This window comes from Neodiprion virginianus, chromosome 5 (genome assembly GCF_021901495.1).
Source record: "Neodiprion virginianus isolate iyNeoVirg1 chromosome 5, iyNeoVirg1.1, whole genome shotgun sequence".
In the NCBI taxonomy this organism is placed as follows: Eukaryota; Metazoa; Arthropoda; class Insecta; order Hymenoptera; family Diprionidae; genus Neodiprion; species Neodiprion virginianus.
The window spans coordinates 33,667,584-33,682,451 of record NC_060881.1 but is presented as its reverse complement, the minus strand read 5'-3'; the positions used below and the strand labels follow the sequence as shown (position 1 = coordinate 33,682,451).

Below are 14,868 nucleotides of genomic sequence, written 5' to 3'. Positions count from 1 at the left end.
TTCAAATTTTTAAGTTGATGCGATTGTTTTTATTACCACAGTATTACGATAACTGTCGACACGAAAATGAAGAGTAATAGGTTTGGAAATTTAAGATCAACCTTTTATTAAAGAAAATTGGTAGCGGAATGTGTGATGTATTATGATTTTTTTATTCCAATTTTTGTTAATAAAAGTTATTAGATGAGAAACCAGTCTTAATATAGTGTTTTATTTTATCAAAGACAGTCGATTTAAAATATAATTAAAAAATTTTCACTCTTATAAGATAGTGCGTGTAGAGATAAATGCGCGATACTTTGACGACAATTCGGTTTACAAATTTTTTCTGTTCAATTCTTTAAATATATATATATATGTATAAGTTTAGCCGAATATCTTTCATGAAAAGATATACAAATTGTTCATATATTTACACATAAATATGTAACGCATACATATTATTTTTACAAATACACGGGGACACGATTGCAGTTCTAATTATTTCAGATTCAAATATTATCACCTGGTTTAAAATTCAGTGCATCATTTTATGAAGTTTCAAAATCTTTCCTAACCGTTGCTTCGCGGTTTTCATACCCTTCTTCGGTTTTCGTTCTGCAATAAAACGGATTTATTTTAAATCTTGGGTATTATCATTATCTATAAGAGTTATTAAAGAACCGCGTTCTTCGCATTAAATCGGTATATGTATCCACCAATAAACTCACCAGCAGGAATTGGGGCCGCCAATTTTGCTTTCACGTCTTTTAACCGATTCGGACTCGTCAGTATCGAACCGTAGCTATCTGTCGTCGTAACCACCTCTTCCATCGGCGCGGGAACGACAATTGGCGCAGGTATAACCGGCAGTAAGACTTCTTTTTGTTTTCTCTTGTTATAAGTACGTTTAGCCACAGGCTGTAAAAAAGAAAGAAAAATAAGATAGAGATACTTTCGAAATGATTAGAAAGTCGTAGACCGAAAATTATATCCTTCTCGATGTATGAGCGGAACTTTTTACTCCGATACGTAAAGTGATTAAACCTCGCTCACATGTTGCTTGGCTCGTTTCGCGGCCGCAGCTTCCAGCCCCTTTTCGACCGAGGTTTTCTTGACGCCTTCGCGAGCCGGACGGTTCGTTTTTGGCAAGAGTGGGCCGACTCTCGCCTTGGGATTCCAGGCTTCATCTACGCGGCGTTTCCCCCGGGGTTTGAATATGAATTCCTCGTCGTCCGAGGCATCGAGAGTTGGATAAACTGCGGCAATGAATGGAGATGAACATCGTGGATCGTCGAAAAATAAAATTCGGATATTCGTTTAGCTACTCGAGCTTGTGATAATTAATTACGCTTACTAAAATCCTCGTCCTGGTGAACTTTGTCAATATTTTCAATCAACTGATCGTCCTCGTCTTCCTGTTCGGACTTGGTTGATTTTTCGGGGCTTCCAGACGTCGTTGAGTAGCATTGCTCGCTAAACGACAGCATGCCGGCAATGGCCTCACGCGTTGACGGTGATGCCCTGCCAGAACTAGCCGTTTTCAATTTACACATACTACGACACCAAGAAATAAAAAACACTACTACGGCATAACTAACAGCGATCTAAAAATCGTTCTAAATTTAAACTACAATTATATATCCTATAACAGCCTACGCGGTTGAATATTTCACGCGTCAAAAGACGCGTTAAACCATAACGTATAGCAACGAACAATTAAAAATACAGGTGACACGCGGTTGCATGCACACGTTACTCCTTCTTACCCGGTTGGCGGCGGTGTTGGTTGACCGTATTGCGAGACACTAGTCGGTGCCCTTGAAACAAAAAGTGAGGTAAAAATTATATTTCTACACCCGATCAACAGTATTTATTATCCTTACGCGGTGTCGACCCGTTGCGCGGCATTTCCCAGCGTGTAAGCTGAGGCTTTGAGGAGTTCCTCTATACCGTTTTTGGGAGGATCGGTAAGGACGTCAACGTCGCCGTCAAAATCCCGTTTCAATTTTTTAACGGCCGACATACTTTTCGACGCTTTCGGATTTTGGTGCTTTTTCCGTTTCGGCGCTTCATCGATTGTGAAGCCACTGTAGCTGCTCTCGTTACTGCCGTCGTGAAAATCATAAACAGAACTCTGTTTCCACGTCAATTCTTTAGGAGTTTCGATCAAGTGATCGGTAGTGAAATTTCCGAAATTGTTTATCGCTTCGTTGGTGCTTCTTATCACCTCCTTGTCCCCGAGCTTAAACTTAATCACCTTCAAACTTTGTTTCCCTAATTTAATCAACGGTTTCGGTTTTTCGTTATTGAGATGGGTTTTTTCCTCCGACGGTACATTTGAACTATTGTAAGGATACATAGATGGTTTGGGAAGTGTCAGTTTTAGCGGGGGTCTATTACTAGGCGAAATGTCGTCTACTTCGGTTTTCGAATCTGATTTTAACGTCTCTTTCGCGTTCACTTTTACCGGCTTTCCAGATATTTGATCGGCAACGTCGTAATCAACGAAATCTTTGTTCGACGGCTTTTTTCTTTTCCGTTTACTCTCGCGCTCCGGTTTCGGAGGGTTTAAGGATATTAAGTAACGTTCCGCGTGCCTTATATCCTTGCTAAAGTCCTTCAATAATTTCTGACTGTTTATCGTGTGCGGTATTTGACCGCGACTCGTCATGTTGTACTGAAAAGCAAAGAGCCCTTTGTTTAATGTGCCCCAAGCACTTGTCCGGAAATCAGCAAAGACAAAGAGGATAAAATTATTCATCACAATATAATGTTTTCCGATTTTATTCTTACGTCTTTGTCGGTGTTCCACTGTTTCAATATACTTAGCAATGCCTTAACACCCTGCATCAAATACGGTGGGCATTTTTTCTCCTCATTATTCAGTTCCTTCAACTCATTGAGCAGTCGTTTGGCGGCAAACCAATTGATAGTTTCGAAACCAGGGTACTGGAATTTTGCGGGAGTTTTCATTTTCTTTTCAAGTTCATAGATCCTGAAATGGATAATATACCAGTATAAATTTATACCTTCCATCTATAATACTATCCTTTTTGTATACTCACTGAATTTGCATAGGTATATTGAAACTGTGCAAAAAATTTCCCCCAAAGACCAGAGAATCAACAGGGGTCAAAACCGCGTGGATCCAACCAGTTGGTATCATCATTGTCTGTCCTTGTTTAATGATGCATTTGTAGCAAGCATCTGCCTGGTCTCCAAAGAATGTTTCACTCTGGCTAGAACTACACATCCAATGCTGATAAAGTTGAATGTTTGCTGGTGAAGGTCTGACAAGGTAGAATATTTTTTCGCCCCTGAGAACATGATACCAAACAGAAGTGCCACCAAAGTCAATGTGGAAATCTGTGAAACTGTCCTTCACACCCATCAGGCAATATTTTTGCACTTCCGGTCTTTTCAGTTCACTGTCTTCAGGCCAGTCTCGAGGCCACACGGAATTTACCCAATCCAATTTCCGTGCTATGTAAGGGGCCTCGACCATAGGAGACAATCTATAAGAATTTTGTCATTTTATAGCACAGATGCTCAAATGTCATTACACTGAAAATCAAATATTCCTGAGGCATGTGTGTTGAAATAAATCAAAGAATTTACCCCGTGTTCGTAAATTCTAGACTGATAACATTCAGGACTCTCGTACGGCATGGGTCGTTATAATACTCGACAAAATCGCGAAGCTTCATCCGCACGTTGCTCTGTTTGGTGACATCGATCACATCCATCTCTCTATCTCCACCTAAGCAATACGAAAAGTTATTGGCAATCCGAAAATCTTGAAAATATTTTGAACCCCTACCAATGTAACTTTCAACATCATAGACACTGAAGTTTGCAGGTGGAACAGTCATGTCGAGGCCATCTTTGCCGTCAATGATAACAGGTGTTTCAAATCCATGTGTTTGTAAATATTGTAGTGTCAATTGCTGACCCCTGACATGTTTGATAATGTCATCAGACTTTGAAAAATGCCGTGATTTCAGCTCTCTGATAAAAACAGGTGTCCCAGTCTGGACTGCCTTTGAACTTGCTTCCGACTCGGCATAATCATGCCGGTGCCAATTCATTCTGGTTTTCACTGCAAGTGATGAACAAAAAAACTTAAATCCAACAAGAATAAAACTGACTATCAAGATTATCATTTTTTCATATCTTTTCTCTCGCTTCCTTGAAACTAAGTCCGTCTTGGCTATACTCACTCAGGGATGGGCCGTTTGTTTCCACACACAATGGGCAGTGGTACTTATCAAGATCTGTTGACGAATATTCCTTTACCGATACGCATCTGTTTGAATGAAATAATGTTATAACAATTGTTAAACAGCTTATAAGGATGATTGGAAGAAAGATTAGAGTAAATATGATAAATATGATGTTTGCTTAAAAAAAAAGCCTGAAAATATCAAAAGAGTTTGACCTAACCTAAGTTATGGTTAACAATTTATATTTTATGGGTTCCTTTGACTTGATAAAAACTGTGTGGACAATCTTAGGTCAACAACAGTTCTTGATTTCTCGAGTACGCATAATATTTTTAATAGTTTATTTCCGAACGATAAAATCAATTGAAAAATTTAGATGCTTTTAGGTTATGTCAACAAAAATAGAGTGTAAATATCAAGCTGTCGAAGTTTAGGCCAACTATTTCCACGCTTCTCTGTATCAAATTATTGCCGTAGTATCATCATAGTTGTAAAACCGTTTCACAAGTACTCACAAAATATTTTGACAGGTTGAGGATATTCGATTATCGAATATGACAACATTGACATGAGAGGTTCGTGACGCGGAGCAGCCAATAGACGCGCTTTTTATAAACCAAGGAGCTTGAGGAGCTTCGTTATGCTAGCATCGTATAGGATTTAGGTGACTCACCCTCCGTGGTACCATTCCTTACAAACATCGCATTGTATCATAAACTGTTCGGGAGTGTAAGATTGACCGCAGAAACAATACGTTCCTGGCTGCGAGCGGGCAGCTCCGAGCTCCATTTTAACAATTACTAATATTGGGCGTTGTTATTCCGAAGCAGATTCCCGTTACTGAAGGTATTGACCCCTCGAAGCTGCGGCTATCCGCTACGGTTCCATTTTCTTAGCTGACTGAAAATTCCGAGGAATTCTTTTAATTCAATATTTCTAGAAAAATCGAACCTTCGGCTCACTGACTTGTAAAACGAACGCCTCCTTACCAGCCGCGGTGTCACGTCATTCATGATCCGTGCACTGATCATCGATGGAGCGTGAAGTCATTCGTGTCAGGTGTCATACTGTTTTGTCGACCGACCAATTTCAAAACATTCTCTTCTCAACATTGTTCCTTCGCTACACTCCTGTTTTTGTTCTTGGTATTTGAATTCCTAATTGCAGCATTCATCTTTCACAGAGGGAGCGTCACGAATAACGATATGTCGAAGTAAAAAACATTAGTATATATCGAGCATGGCAGCCCAATAGACGTATGGAAAGACATAAAATCAATGTTTTCAGTATGATATCTACTTTTGAAAATTGCACAAAACCACTTCTACCCCTACTGAATACAGATGGATAATCTTCGTAGTTAGCTTCATATATTAATATATAAACTTTGCAAGTCAGTAAGAGTACTTGGATGGTGGGAAATCTGAAAAATTAAATTACAAAATCGAGCCCCTAGTCGTTGTGAAGTGATTCGAAACACAATTCACTTTGCATCTAGTGACAAATATTCGAAATGTGCTGGAGTTGGCTGCACTGAATGTTCACAACCGATTCCAGCGACATTCAATCAACGACGGAGTTCACGTCAAGTACTACTATCAATATTACATACATCCCGTATGTGTGTCATCTCATATATATGTAATATTGCAATGGCAAATTGACAGTCAACCGCACGGTCTTGAATACATAGGTATACACAGTAGAGATCAGTGCATACAGGTCTGGGAACTCACTTAAAATTTCACTGGTGGGGTGTCCTCTTATTGAAGCACGGGCCGTTTTGCCTAGTGACCACGAGTGTCGCTGCTATCGAGGGATTCAGGCTATGTGAGAGAGACGGAAACAGATTTCAAAACCGCGGACGGTCAACAACCTGTTTCCATCTCTTTCGCACAGCCTGAATCCCTCGATAGCAACGACACTCGTGGTCACTAGGCGGAACAAACAGTGCTTCAATAAGAGGACATACCCCCATCGCCAGAGTTCCCAGACCTGTATGTAAAATCGTGGTCAACCGGCGTTCGGATAACTTTGTGACAAACACGTTCATACGGCTAATCGTAAACGTAGATACAAATCCCAGACGTCAGGATGTCGACCAACGTAACGTCGATTTTTAACTCGTTCCAAGATTACCTCAACACGGAACAGGCACTCCGTGAGGTACGTGTTTATAGACAATAATAATACGTGGCGTAACAATATAATTAATTCAACGAATACAGTAAACAATTCGACACAAAATGACAACAATGTCAATTAACCTTTACACGGTTTTCTTGATTCATTCAGGAAATCCGAACTATCGTCAAAGAGATTGAACAAAGTGCAAGAGAAATCCTGATGGTACTTCAAAATATTCACAATGAGAATGTGTCCGAGGAAAATACTAGTATGATTGTAAATTTTGTAATTCTATTACCATCTTATTTTTTGTTTGCTAGATTTACTTATTATTTACTGTATATCAATTTATTTATTGTTTGCTTACTCAGTAGTGTCGGAACACTGTACTAAGGCAAGGTGTCTATTTGAGGATGTACGAAAGGGTTATGCCAAACTAGCCGCTGTTGTTCCTGAGAATCAATACTACCGATTTCATGAACATTGGCGTTTTGTCACGCAACGTTTATGCTTCCTGGCTTCTCTCACTATATATCTAGAAGTCAAAATTCTTGTGCACAAAGACACGGTTGCAGAACTATTGGGAGGTACGTTGACGATGACAGTATTACCAACTTATTATCTAAAGCCTGAATCCATAATTAGTTGTGTAATCTCTCTATAATTTAAGTAAAGAGCAATCGAGAGGAAGGATTTCACTTGGATCTTGAGGATTTTTTGATGGGACTTCTGCAGCTATCTTCAGAATTGGTATTCACGAAAAATCATTATTATTTGTGAAAATCGTTCACCCATAACTGCAGTAAATTATTTAAAAATATTTTTTCTAGTGCCGCTTTGCAGTCAACAGCGTAACGAGTGGAGACTATGATCGACCAATAGAAATATCCAGGTTTGTGAATGAACTGAACGCTGGATTCCGACTCCTCAATCTGAAGAATGACTCTCTTCGTAAACGGTTTGACGCCCTGAAATACGATGTTAAAAAGATCGAGGAAGTCGTTTACGACCTCAGCATTCGAGGACTGAAACCTGCTGTACCGCCTGCTCCAGTAGATTCGAAATAGAAAGGCAATTCTACTACCACAATACATTAACTATTACTCACGATACCAAGTGAGAAGCTGCGCCAGCATAGGTTTTGCAGTGAGGTTAAACATGTGGACATAATTCAACTTGATTTTGACAATCTTCTCGAAGATTATTGCGATGAGGTGCGACAGTGCCTAGTTTTTGTAATGCTTGATACCAGTTCATAATAAAAATGACCATCGTTATACTATATGCAGTTATTTTATTTCCAACAACTAAGTCATTGATTCATTGCACATTCTTTATTGCTCAGATTAACAGGTCGATTAGTATCCTCTCGTTTTATTTAAGATACTTGGCATTATTTTCAGTGAAGAATTGCGCTATACCGTGCGATCGCATTACTTCAGAAATATGCGGCTGGATTGTAACCTGCAGGAAATGACAAAATTAAGAACCGATGGTGTTCGATGGTTTCGTGCATGGTCAAACGGTGTACATGACATCGCAAATATCGATGGTCTGATACATGGAGCCTAGAGTAAATGGTCTGATAGGAAAATAAAAAATATGCTCTTTACCTCTATTCTCGTTTGATGACGAAAAAAAATCTTGAATATTTTTTGTCGTTTTCTGCTCGAGAATACGCTGTATTTTTATTAATACGAGTACCAAATTTCAAATCGATTCATCTATTACAGTTCGAGTTATCGTGTACACTGTTTTGAAAAACCTAGGTTTAAGTAAAATTGTTTAATATTTTTCTGAGTATAAAAATTTAATTAAGATGTATCTTACTGTTAATCTACCATTTCTACCTCGTATTGCATTTAAATCTTAACCGTTCAAACTATTATGAATATTCGAGGGAAAAAACTCTTCAATGTTGATAACTTCACTCGTTAAACAACTCGTTGTGGAGAAAACGGAGGCAAACGAAATTTACTTGTACACGTGTGGACGCGAATCCTGAAACAGCATATTTTTTCCCTAGTGGATTACGTTGGCAATGGAGAATTTCACAATCAACCCGTAGCAAGAATACGTTTGAGGTTTTCAAACATGGAGACTACACTTGTTCAAAGCAATGTATAAATAATTCTGAATTACCATGCTTAAACGGTAGTGTATATTCGTTGATAAATAAGTGACAATATTTAATACCAGTCAAAATAATATTTTCTGTAAGATCGTACCAATAATGAAGCTAAAGCGTAACATTCGACTAAATGGGGCAGCCCTGCGCGAAAAATAGGCATTTAGTACTACATTAGCAATTATAATAAGTATTTCTCATTCGGTCAGACTAATGAGAGGCCATAATGTCAGGTTGAAAAGATTGAATCAGCGTAGCCATAAGCAGGCCGTAAGACGTAACCAACCAGCGATTTCGATAGCATTCTTACTGTTTGTTCAAATGCCGACGATCACAACTCGTTTCTTGTTGTGACACGTCACTGAGTGACAATCGGGTCCCGAGAGAACGAAACGGACACGTCATTTGCAATGTTTGCGAAATTTATACGTTCAATTTTGTAGCAAACGAAAAAGGTAACGAATAAAAACTTGATTGCACAGCTTGAGGTGGTTTTTATTTTTTATTTCTTTCGCCTGACATCCGCCCAAGTAGAAAATAAGCGCAAATTATTATCGAATTTTGGGGTTATGTCGAGATCTCAAGTAAGTTTAGTTGTGTTTCAGTGTTTTGTTCCAGGAAAATGAGGAGAACGCACGGGACAACTAGTCACAGATAGTCCTCGGAACATTTCAAAATTGATTCAAAAATGAGGCGGTCGCATTCGGGTTAGTGGGATGTGCTGAAAATAAATAAACAAATCTTGTCTGTCAGGTTAAAACTAAAGGTATTTTCTTCCCGTTTTCAGGGGGGTATGCTTATGGGCCGTTGCCAAGCACCTCTCACGATGCTCTGGAGGAAGAGAACGAACGGATAGCCGATGAACTGAAGGACAAAATAAGCCTCCTGAAGGCAGTGTCCATTGATATTGGTACCGAGGTTAAATACCAGGAAAAAATGTTGAATGGAATGGTTAGTAAGGAGGCTAATTAAACAGAATGCGGAAAATCAAACTGACAGAATTCAGTGTGACCAATTACTGAAATTAGAGATTGTCTTACAATTATGTTTATTGAAATTTTGTTTCAGGACGAAGATTTTGAGAGAACGAGTGGCTCCCTGACTTCCTCTGTGTCTAGAGTATTGCGTATGGCGAGGGCAGGACATAATTATTACATCATTTACCTTTTCCTTTTTTCAATTGCTGTATTTATTGTGTTATGGCTTGTTCTTAAATTTAAATAATTTCTATAAGGTGTAGAGACACGCTCCTACTTTTTTGCGCATTCTTAGTCTACCCATTGACTGAAGAATATAATTTTAGTTATGAAAGAATATATATTCTTCAGTCAACGTTCCACCGTATGAATGACATGTTATTGGTGAATGGTATTTCTAATTCTACATGTTATGTGCAATAGAATAATTACTTGAATCATTCAAATGTAAAATACAAAGAACGTTTATTTTCAACATTTCGTTATTATGAAAGGCCTAAACTTAGAATTGGAATGTCAATCTGTTGAGTATTTGAAGTTTTGATGTTCGAACGTTTTTTTTTTTCTTTCGTGGCGGGTCATAGTTCCGCCTTTTTGATACAGACTCCATATACTTACACGTCGAAAATCGGCATCGTGACTTCGACTTGTTTATCAGTGCGATTTAACGATGACGGATATCAACGAATCTGACTTGTACAAGCTATTTAAGAAATCTGAAGAAGCTGAAAGCGTCTATACAATCGGAACTACCGTAGACACAGGTACAACACATAATAATACACGTGTTACTGCGTTTGTTTTGTTTCTTTAAACATAACCTAAACGTGTGATACAGGTTTGGAATGGCAGGCGGTTGACGAATGCAAAGAGAAGGTGGATACGACTTTACACGTTGTCAAGGAGCGTGGAAAAATCTATTTTAACATACATCTGGACCAATTTTCAAAAGTACTATTGCCAATATTATCATGATGCCGGTATTCGATCATCGTTTGTACAAATTTTCTTTTTACTCCTATTCAAAAAAAAAAAAACAGGTAAAAGAAATGAGATCGATTGACAATATTTTTCTGGTATCCGATGTCCGTCAATTCAACTTCTCAGAAGATGATGGCGAGACTGATTTGACGTTGCTAAAAAATGCAATAGAGAAAGATCTCAGGCTAGAAAAGGGTTTGGAAGCATGGAAAGCAATGACTGGCTTTCGTGGCAAACTTTACCCTAAACAAGAAGAATTTAAAGATGCGGATAAACTACTCAAAGCTGAAAAAAATCAGCCCCCGGAAGATGCAGTTGTAGGGGATGTCAGGAAGGGAAGAAAACGGGGTAGAGATCCGTCCTTATCCAGTGAAGAAGACATCCTCAAGTACAGAGTGACTTGCGAAAGAACAGGTTCTCATGCCTTTGAATCTGGTCAAGTTGCGAGAGTAATCGGGGGAGAATTACAAGATAAATATTTCTGGCTAGTCGACTTGACCATGTACCATCTGGAAGTCATTTGCAATCTAGTTCAGAGTGGGTTTCCTCAGCACAGTTAAAATGTGAAATACATATTGAGGTTCATCCTTCAATAATTGAAGTTTTTTGATCTGCTTACTCACATTTACAGATGAGCTGGCAACCTGTCTTCGCATAACTCATGAGTCCAAACATCGCCGTAATATTATTCACTTTGGCCCAACTACGCTGCGAGCTACTGTGTGTTATAGTTTATTACGACTTGCGAATCCAAAGCCAGGGGATATCATAATCGATCCAATGTGTGGCGGAGGCTCCATACCGATCGAGGTAGAACGATTACCCTTGAATAGATTTGACAAAACAAACACAGCTATTTTTCAATATTTTTAATATGCCTTTACAATTTGATAGGCAGCAATCGCTTTCCCAGATACATACGTTTTGTGTGGAGATAATCATGAGAAAGCTGTTGCTAGAACAAAGTTAAATATCAATGCTCAATCTATCAATTATAAGACAGAGCTGATCACATGGAGTGTCGCCAAATTACCGCTGAAAGATTCTTATGTTGACATTGTGGTAACTGACATGGTAGGCATATCATTGTTTATATGCCAATACAACATATGTCTTTTGCTATTGTTCGTTGTTATTAATTTTTCAGCCATTCGGAAAGCGAAGTGGTTCAATGACAGACAACAGAGTGCTTTACAAAAGATACATTACAGAGTTGGCTCGTGTTGCAAAACTAGGTACAGGACGTCTGGTTCTACTGACTTACGATCGCCGCAGTATTCAAATGGCAAGTGGGCTCAATTTTCACAAGATATTTGTAATACTTGAAACGCATTAGAAAATTCATTTTTTTCGCATCTTATAGGCTTTACAATCCGCAAGCAATTTATTCAAAGTGATAAAAATGCTCGGGGTTAATATGGGCGGGTTGCACGCAGCTGTCTATGTTTTGAAGAGGACCAAGTTACCGTATAATCCGTAGAAGAGTAATTCTTCGAGTTTGCAAGACTGATAAGAATCAAACACAAGTTATCAGGATACTTTGTTTATTGTAAAGTGGAAAATATGATTTCCATAAACATTGAATACCATGATTTAAAATTATTTACGTTCACGTGCCTAAACGTATTTCAATAGGCTTCGATTCAGCATCCAGTCAAAATTATGCATATGTATACAAGGCATATACGACAAAAACGATGTCTATTTACTACAAGAAGAACTTTCTTCTGCTAGTTTCCATGGCGTGTCGACGTCCTTGTATTATCCATTCATATTCACCATATTTACTGTCGAACGTCCCTCGTTGCAGAGATCTCAATTTTAGGGTGAATCTTGGGCCCAATTCTCTGAGCTTTGCTTTCCCCTTTTTTAGGTCAAATTCGTATCTGGATGGATTAAAAATGGATGCATTAACCAATTTTATCGTTGGAAAGATTGTTAAATTGAAAATTCAACAAGCTTAATTCTACCTATGATGTCTAAAAAAAATATAATCTCGTTGATTGTGAAATGTGACTGCCCTGCGTCCCTTGAATTCGGGATCATAGTGAAACAACGCCCCAAGCATTCTTCCAACCGAATGTCCTAGCCTGGTCGTGAAATTGTTTAAAATCACTTCTGGACGATGCTCGGTTATTTCTTTATGCGATCGCTTCAACTCTGGTGTAATTTTAACATTACTAAGTTTGAACTGCGCCGTTGGACCATCGGGCAGGTGTACAACAAGCATGCCATCTGATCGACGTTATTAAGGAAATGTAAGAACAATAGTTTAAAAAAATTGGAGCAAAATGGATAAGACACGGATGTCAATTTTCATGCGATTGAAAAGGATACTTGGCTGTTTCATATTTTCATTTATCACTATCAAGTCCGTGAATCCCTTGGCAATTGCACTTTTAACCATCTTCTTGACACCCGATCTGTTTCTGTAGAGCGATATAGAGTTTGGAATGATGCGAGTCAACTCGCGACCAAATATTCTCGTTTTTCTGAGAGGGTTGTCAGAGTAGGTAATGAGTACTTTGGGCTCATATGTGTGTTTGTAATAGGATGCAAACTCGTCGTGCTCAAAATCTACTTTGACCTCAAGATTTTCCTCCGCATCAACGTCGCCCTGAATTGTAGTCTCGTCCTTTTCACGCAGACTTTCGATGGTGTGAGGGACTTTTTTGGGCTCGCCATCCCTCTGGCGTTTTTTCCTTTCTTCTTTTTTAGCCTTCGCCTTTTGCCTACGAAATTGTTCACTTTTTTTATGGCGAACTATTTTGCATTTTATGTGATTAAAATTGCTGTCGCTCGGCAATGAGACTTTGGGATTTTCGGGTGGCGCGATCTCGCTAACTTCAGTTTCTTCCTCCAATGGGACTTCACGTTTCAACGGATTTTTTCGTAGATTCTTCAATTTCATTTTAATCCTCAATTGTGAAGCGATCTATTTCTCAAAATATCACGATCTCAGCTCACGCACAAAACCATGCGTACTAAATTTCAGGTTATGTTCTGAGAAGATTTATGTATTACACGATTTCGTCACTGCGCATGCGCACTGTGTGTTGTGTTGCGTCGCTTCTAATTTTTTCTGACAACTCTTCTGTATTCTTCGTGATTATTTCATGGTTCAGCAGCAGATACAGTAGCGTTCTGTGGGAAGGAGAAGGTTTGCGATTTTTCTCTTACTTCCCATTCATTCTTACGCATATTACATTTTGCCGGAAATCGTTATAAAAGTCGTTGACTGACGAAAAGCTACCGGATCGTCTTCTTATGACCCCAGGCCTAAAGGTATTTCACTCGTTGACTGAAGAATATATCAGTAAACGTTTCACTCAAGGAATCATGGTGTCAATATTATTCAAAATAATTTCCAAAAATCCGAAATTACACTGAAATTAGTAATATTGAAATAAAAGTCTGCGTTACTAATCAGTGGCAGTTATGAAAAATCTTTTAGGATAACAGAAATCTCTTTGTAATGTTAAATGATATGAAATCTTAGAAATCGTGAGAAATCACCTACGCAATGTAAAATTATTTATCAAGTAATCTCTCGTAATCACTCTATAAAATACAAGTAATCGTGAAATATCTTAATCGTGGTGTGACTGTTTTCTCAGTGAAACACCCTTTACCAGAGTCTCTCTTACTCGCCGAGTAATCGGAAAATTCAAACGTACGCCTGACGCTGCAATCAACGGCAATTCTGTACACATCGTAGGCATATTTGCGCATTTCCCGCGCGCAGCTCTGATTGGTCGAAAACTTGGTGGATGAGACGATTCCGGGAATCGGAGCCTCCGCTTGACAGTCCGCGTTATTCGCTCTCGAACAGCTGGAGTGAAACGCCGGTCAACACAGTCTCACAATCAAATTAAGATCGCGATATTCAGTCTGTGTAACGTATTTTCGTAAGTGGTTTCCGACAAATGACGGTCAAGTAAGTAGAAGAATCGTGGATGTTTAGCTCAAAGAGGAAACGAGTTATTGAAGTAAGAATCGCTGGCGTATCAGAGGTGAATTTCGTGGTTCGAGTTTCCATTGTTTTGTGCACTTTTAGGTTTATAGTGATCTCGATTTGGGTCTCGCCGTGTGGAGTGTAATTTTTGTTTTATTGTTTGCTGTTTTTCAGCAAATGCGTAATTATACCGTTGGCAAATGTATTCAGTCGGTTGAAAGAGCCGGTTACAGCACAAAAATGAAGAGTGAGCGTAGAATCGAGTGTTATCAAGGTACAGATTCTTATATTAATACTTTTTTGCGACGCGTGAAAAAAAAAAAAAAAAACTATCGGAGGCGAAACAAAAGACTTTCCGTCACATTCAACGAGATTGAAGTTAGTAACGTTACCGTAATGAAACATTGGGGAAAAAATCCCTATTTCCTGAATTTTACAATGATTTTGAAGCCTTTGAAGGAACTAAAATTTCGAAATGTGAGTGTGTTTTGTTTT

General features: G+C 38.7%; 5 protein-coding genes and 1 long non-coding RNA gene across 13 annotated transcripts; 3 read left to right on the top strand and 3 right to left on the bottom strand.

Annotated features, from left to right (window-relative positions):
- Positions 1 to 134: 134 nt before the first annotated feature.
- LOC124305825 (histone lysine demethylase PHF8-like) lies at positions 135 to 5,430 on the bottom strand. 4 transcript variants are annotated; one of them, XM_046765701.1, is made up of 13 exons: positions 5,195 to 5,430; positions 4,879 to 5,105; positions 4,203 to 4,288; positions 3,803 to 4,081; positions 3,601 to 3,742; positions 3,048 to 3,497; positions 2,776 to 2,977; positions 1,866 to 2,659; positions 1,749 to 1,799; positions 1,337 to 1,536; positions 1,036 to 1,238; positions 711 to 900; positions 135 to 597 (listed from the first exon to the last, which is right to left on the bottom strand). In XM_046765701.1, the coding sequence occupies exons 2-13, from the start codon at positions 4,992 to 4,994 to the stop codon at positions 518 to 520; spliced, it is 2,793 nt and encodes a 930-aa protein (XP_046621657.1). In that variant the 5' UTR covers positions 4,995 to 5,105; positions 5,195 to 5,430; the 3' UTR covers positions 135 to 517. The 4 variants fall into 4 exon arrangements, with proteins under 4 accessions (XP_046621657.1, XP_046621658.1, XP_046621659.1 ...); XM_046765702.1 differs by having other exon boundaries at positions 1,337 to 1,512; XM_046765703.1 differs by having other exon boundaries at positions 1,337 to 1,503; positions 5,195 to 5,429.
- A 657-nt stretch (positions 5,431 to 6,087) lies between these two features.
- Positions 6,088 to 7,614, top strand: LOC124305829 (translin). Of its 2 annotated transcripts, none has more exons than XM_046765716.1 (5): positions 6,088 to 6,371; positions 6,501 to 6,600; positions 6,707 to 6,919; positions 7,003 to 7,082; positions 7,163 to 7,614. In XM_046765716.1, the coding sequence occupies exons 1-5, from the start codon at positions 6,300 to 6,302 to the stop codon at positions 7,397 to 7,399; spliced, it is 702 nt and encodes a 233-aa protein (XP_046621672.1). In that variant the 5' UTR covers positions 6,088 to 6,299; the 3' UTR covers positions 7,400 to 7,614. The 2 variants fall into 2 exon arrangements, with proteins under 2 accessions (XP_046621672.1, XP_046621671.1); XM_046765715.1 differs by having other exon boundaries at positions 6,095 to 6,371; positions 6,704 to 6,919.
- Positions 7,615 to 7,638: 24 nt separating this feature from the next.
- Positions 7,639 to 8,293, bottom strand: LOC124305831 (uncharacterized). The gene is made up of 3 exons (XR_006908456.1): positions 8,163 to 8,293; positions 7,946 to 8,083; positions 7,639 to 7,796 (listed from the first exon to the last, which is right to left on the bottom strand). It is a non-coding gene; the product is annotated as an uncharacterized LOC124305831 (long non-coding RNA).
- An 82-nt stretch (positions 8,294 to 8,375) lies between these two features.
- LOC124305830 (BET1-like protein) lies at positions 8,376 to 9,912 on the top strand. 3 transcript variants are annotated; one of them, XM_046765718.1, is made up of 4 exons: positions 8,376 to 8,486; positions 9,066 to 9,167; positions 9,248 to 9,411; positions 9,529 to 9,912. In XM_046765718.1, exons 2-4 carry the CDS (start codon positions 9,149 to 9,151, stop codon positions 9,682 to 9,684), a joined length of 339 nt encoding a protein of 112 aa, XP_046621674.1. In that variant the 5' UTR covers positions 8,376 to 8,486; positions 9,066 to 9,148; the 3' UTR covers positions 9,685 to 9,912. The 3 variants fall into 3 exon arrangements, with proteins under 3 accessions (XP_046621674.1, XP_046621673.1, XP_046621675.1); XM_046765717.1 differs by lacking the exon at positions 8,376 to 8,486 and adding an exon at positions 8,760 to 8,915; XM_046765719.1 differs by lacking the exon at positions 8,376 to 8,486 and adding an exon at positions 8,792 to 8,915 and having other exon boundaries at positions 9,055 to 9,167.
- Positions 9,913 to 9,958: 46 nt separating this feature from the next.
- LOC124305827 (THUMP domain-containing protein 3-like) lies at positions 9,959 to 12,002 on the top strand. 2 transcript variants are annotated; one of them, XM_046765712.1, is made up of 7 exons: positions 9,959 to 10,201; positions 10,276 to 10,388; positions 10,478 to 10,955; positions 11,050 to 11,228; positions 11,313 to 11,492; positions 11,566 to 11,703; positions 11,782 to 12,002. In XM_046765712.1, the coding sequence occupies exons 1-7, from the start codon at positions 10,108 to 10,110 to the stop codon at positions 11,896 to 11,898; spliced, it is 1,299 nt and encodes a 432-aa protein (XP_046621668.1). In that variant the 5' UTR covers positions 9,959 to 10,107; the 3' UTR covers positions 11,899 to 12,002. The 2 variants fall into 2 exon arrangements, with proteins under 2 accessions (XP_046621668.1, XP_046621667.1); XM_046765711.1 differs by having other exon boundaries at positions 10,045 to 10,201; positions 11,313 to 11,703.
- LOC124305828 (probable ribosome production factor 1) lies at positions 11,946 to 13,442 on the bottom strand. Its single transcript, XM_046765713.1, has 3 exons — positions 12,756 to 13,442; positions 12,389 to 12,653; positions 11,946 to 12,304 (listed from the first exon to the last, which is right to left on the bottom strand). Exons 1-3 carry the CDS (start codon positions 13,327 to 13,329, stop codon positions 12,127 to 12,129), a joined length of 1,017 nt encoding a protein of 338 aa, XP_046621669.1. The 5' UTR covers positions 13,330 to 13,442; the 3' UTR covers positions 11,946 to 12,126.
- Between the last annotated feature and the right edge of the window lie 1,426 nt (positions 13,443 to 14,868).

What these genes read in the sequence shown, in the direction of transcription:
- LOC124305825 (XM_046765701.1), bottom strand. Translation starts at nt 4,994, where the DNA reads ATGGAGCTCGGAGCTGCCCGCTCGCAGCCAGGAACGTATTGTTTCTGC. An exon ending in AGTGGAACACCGACAAAGAC is followed by an intron (nt 2,660 to 2,775) that starts GTAAGAATAAAA and finishes TTTGCTTTTCAG; the next exon opens with TACAACATGACGAGTCGCGG. An exon ending in GCGCAACGGGTCGACACCGC is followed by an intron (nt 1,800 to 1,865) that starts GTAAGGATAATA and finishes TTTTGTTTCAAG; the next exon opens with GGCACCGACTAGTGTCTCGC.
- LOC124305829 (XM_046765715.1), top strand. Translation starts at nt 6,300, where the DNA reads ATGTCGACCAACGTAACGTCGATTTTTAACTCGTTCCAAGATTACCTC. An exon ending in GGTTGCAGAACTATTGGGAG is followed by an intron (nt 6,920 to 7,002) that starts GTACGTTGACGA and finishes CTATAATTTAAG; the next exon opens with TAAAGAGCAATCGAGAGGAA. An exon ending in TGCAGCTATCTTCAGAATTG is followed by an intron (nt 7,083 to 7,162) that starts GTATTCACGAAA and finishes TATTTTTTCTAG; the next exon opens with TGCCGCTTTGCAGTCAACAG.
- LOC124305830 (XM_046765718.1), top strand. An exon ending in AAAAAATGTTGAATGGAATG is followed by an intron (nt 9,412 to 9,528) that starts GTTAGTAAGGAG and finishes ATTTTGTTTCAG; the next exon opens with GACGAAGATTTTGAGAGAAC.
- LOC124305827 (XM_046765711.1), top strand. Translation starts at nt 10,108, where the DNA reads ATGACGGATATCAACGAATCTGACTTGTACAAGCTATTTAAGAAATCT. An exon ending in CATTTGCAATCTAGTTCAGA is followed by an intron (nt 10,956 to 11,049) that starts GTGGGTTTCCTC and finishes TCACATTTACAG; the next exon opens with ATGAGCTGGCAACCTGTCTT. An exon ending in GAGGCTCCATACCGATCGAG is followed by an intron (nt 11,229 to 11,312) that starts GTAGAACGATTA and finishes ACAATTTGATAG; the next exon opens with GCAGCAATCGCTTTCCCAGA.
- LOC124305828 (XM_046765713.1), bottom strand. Translation starts at nt 13,329, where the DNA reads ATGAAATTGAAGAATCTACGAAAAAATCCGTTGAAACGTGAAGTCCCA. An exon ending in TGAAAATATGAAACAGCCAA is followed by an intron (nt 12,654 to 12,755) that starts GTATCCTTTTCA and finishes AACGTCGATCAG; the next exon opens with ATGGCATGCTTGTTGTACAC. An exon ending in ATTTTTTTTAGACATCATAG is followed by an intron (nt 12,305 to 12,388) that starts GTAGAATTAAGC and finishes TAATCCATCCAG; the next exon opens with ATACGAATTTGACCTAAAAA.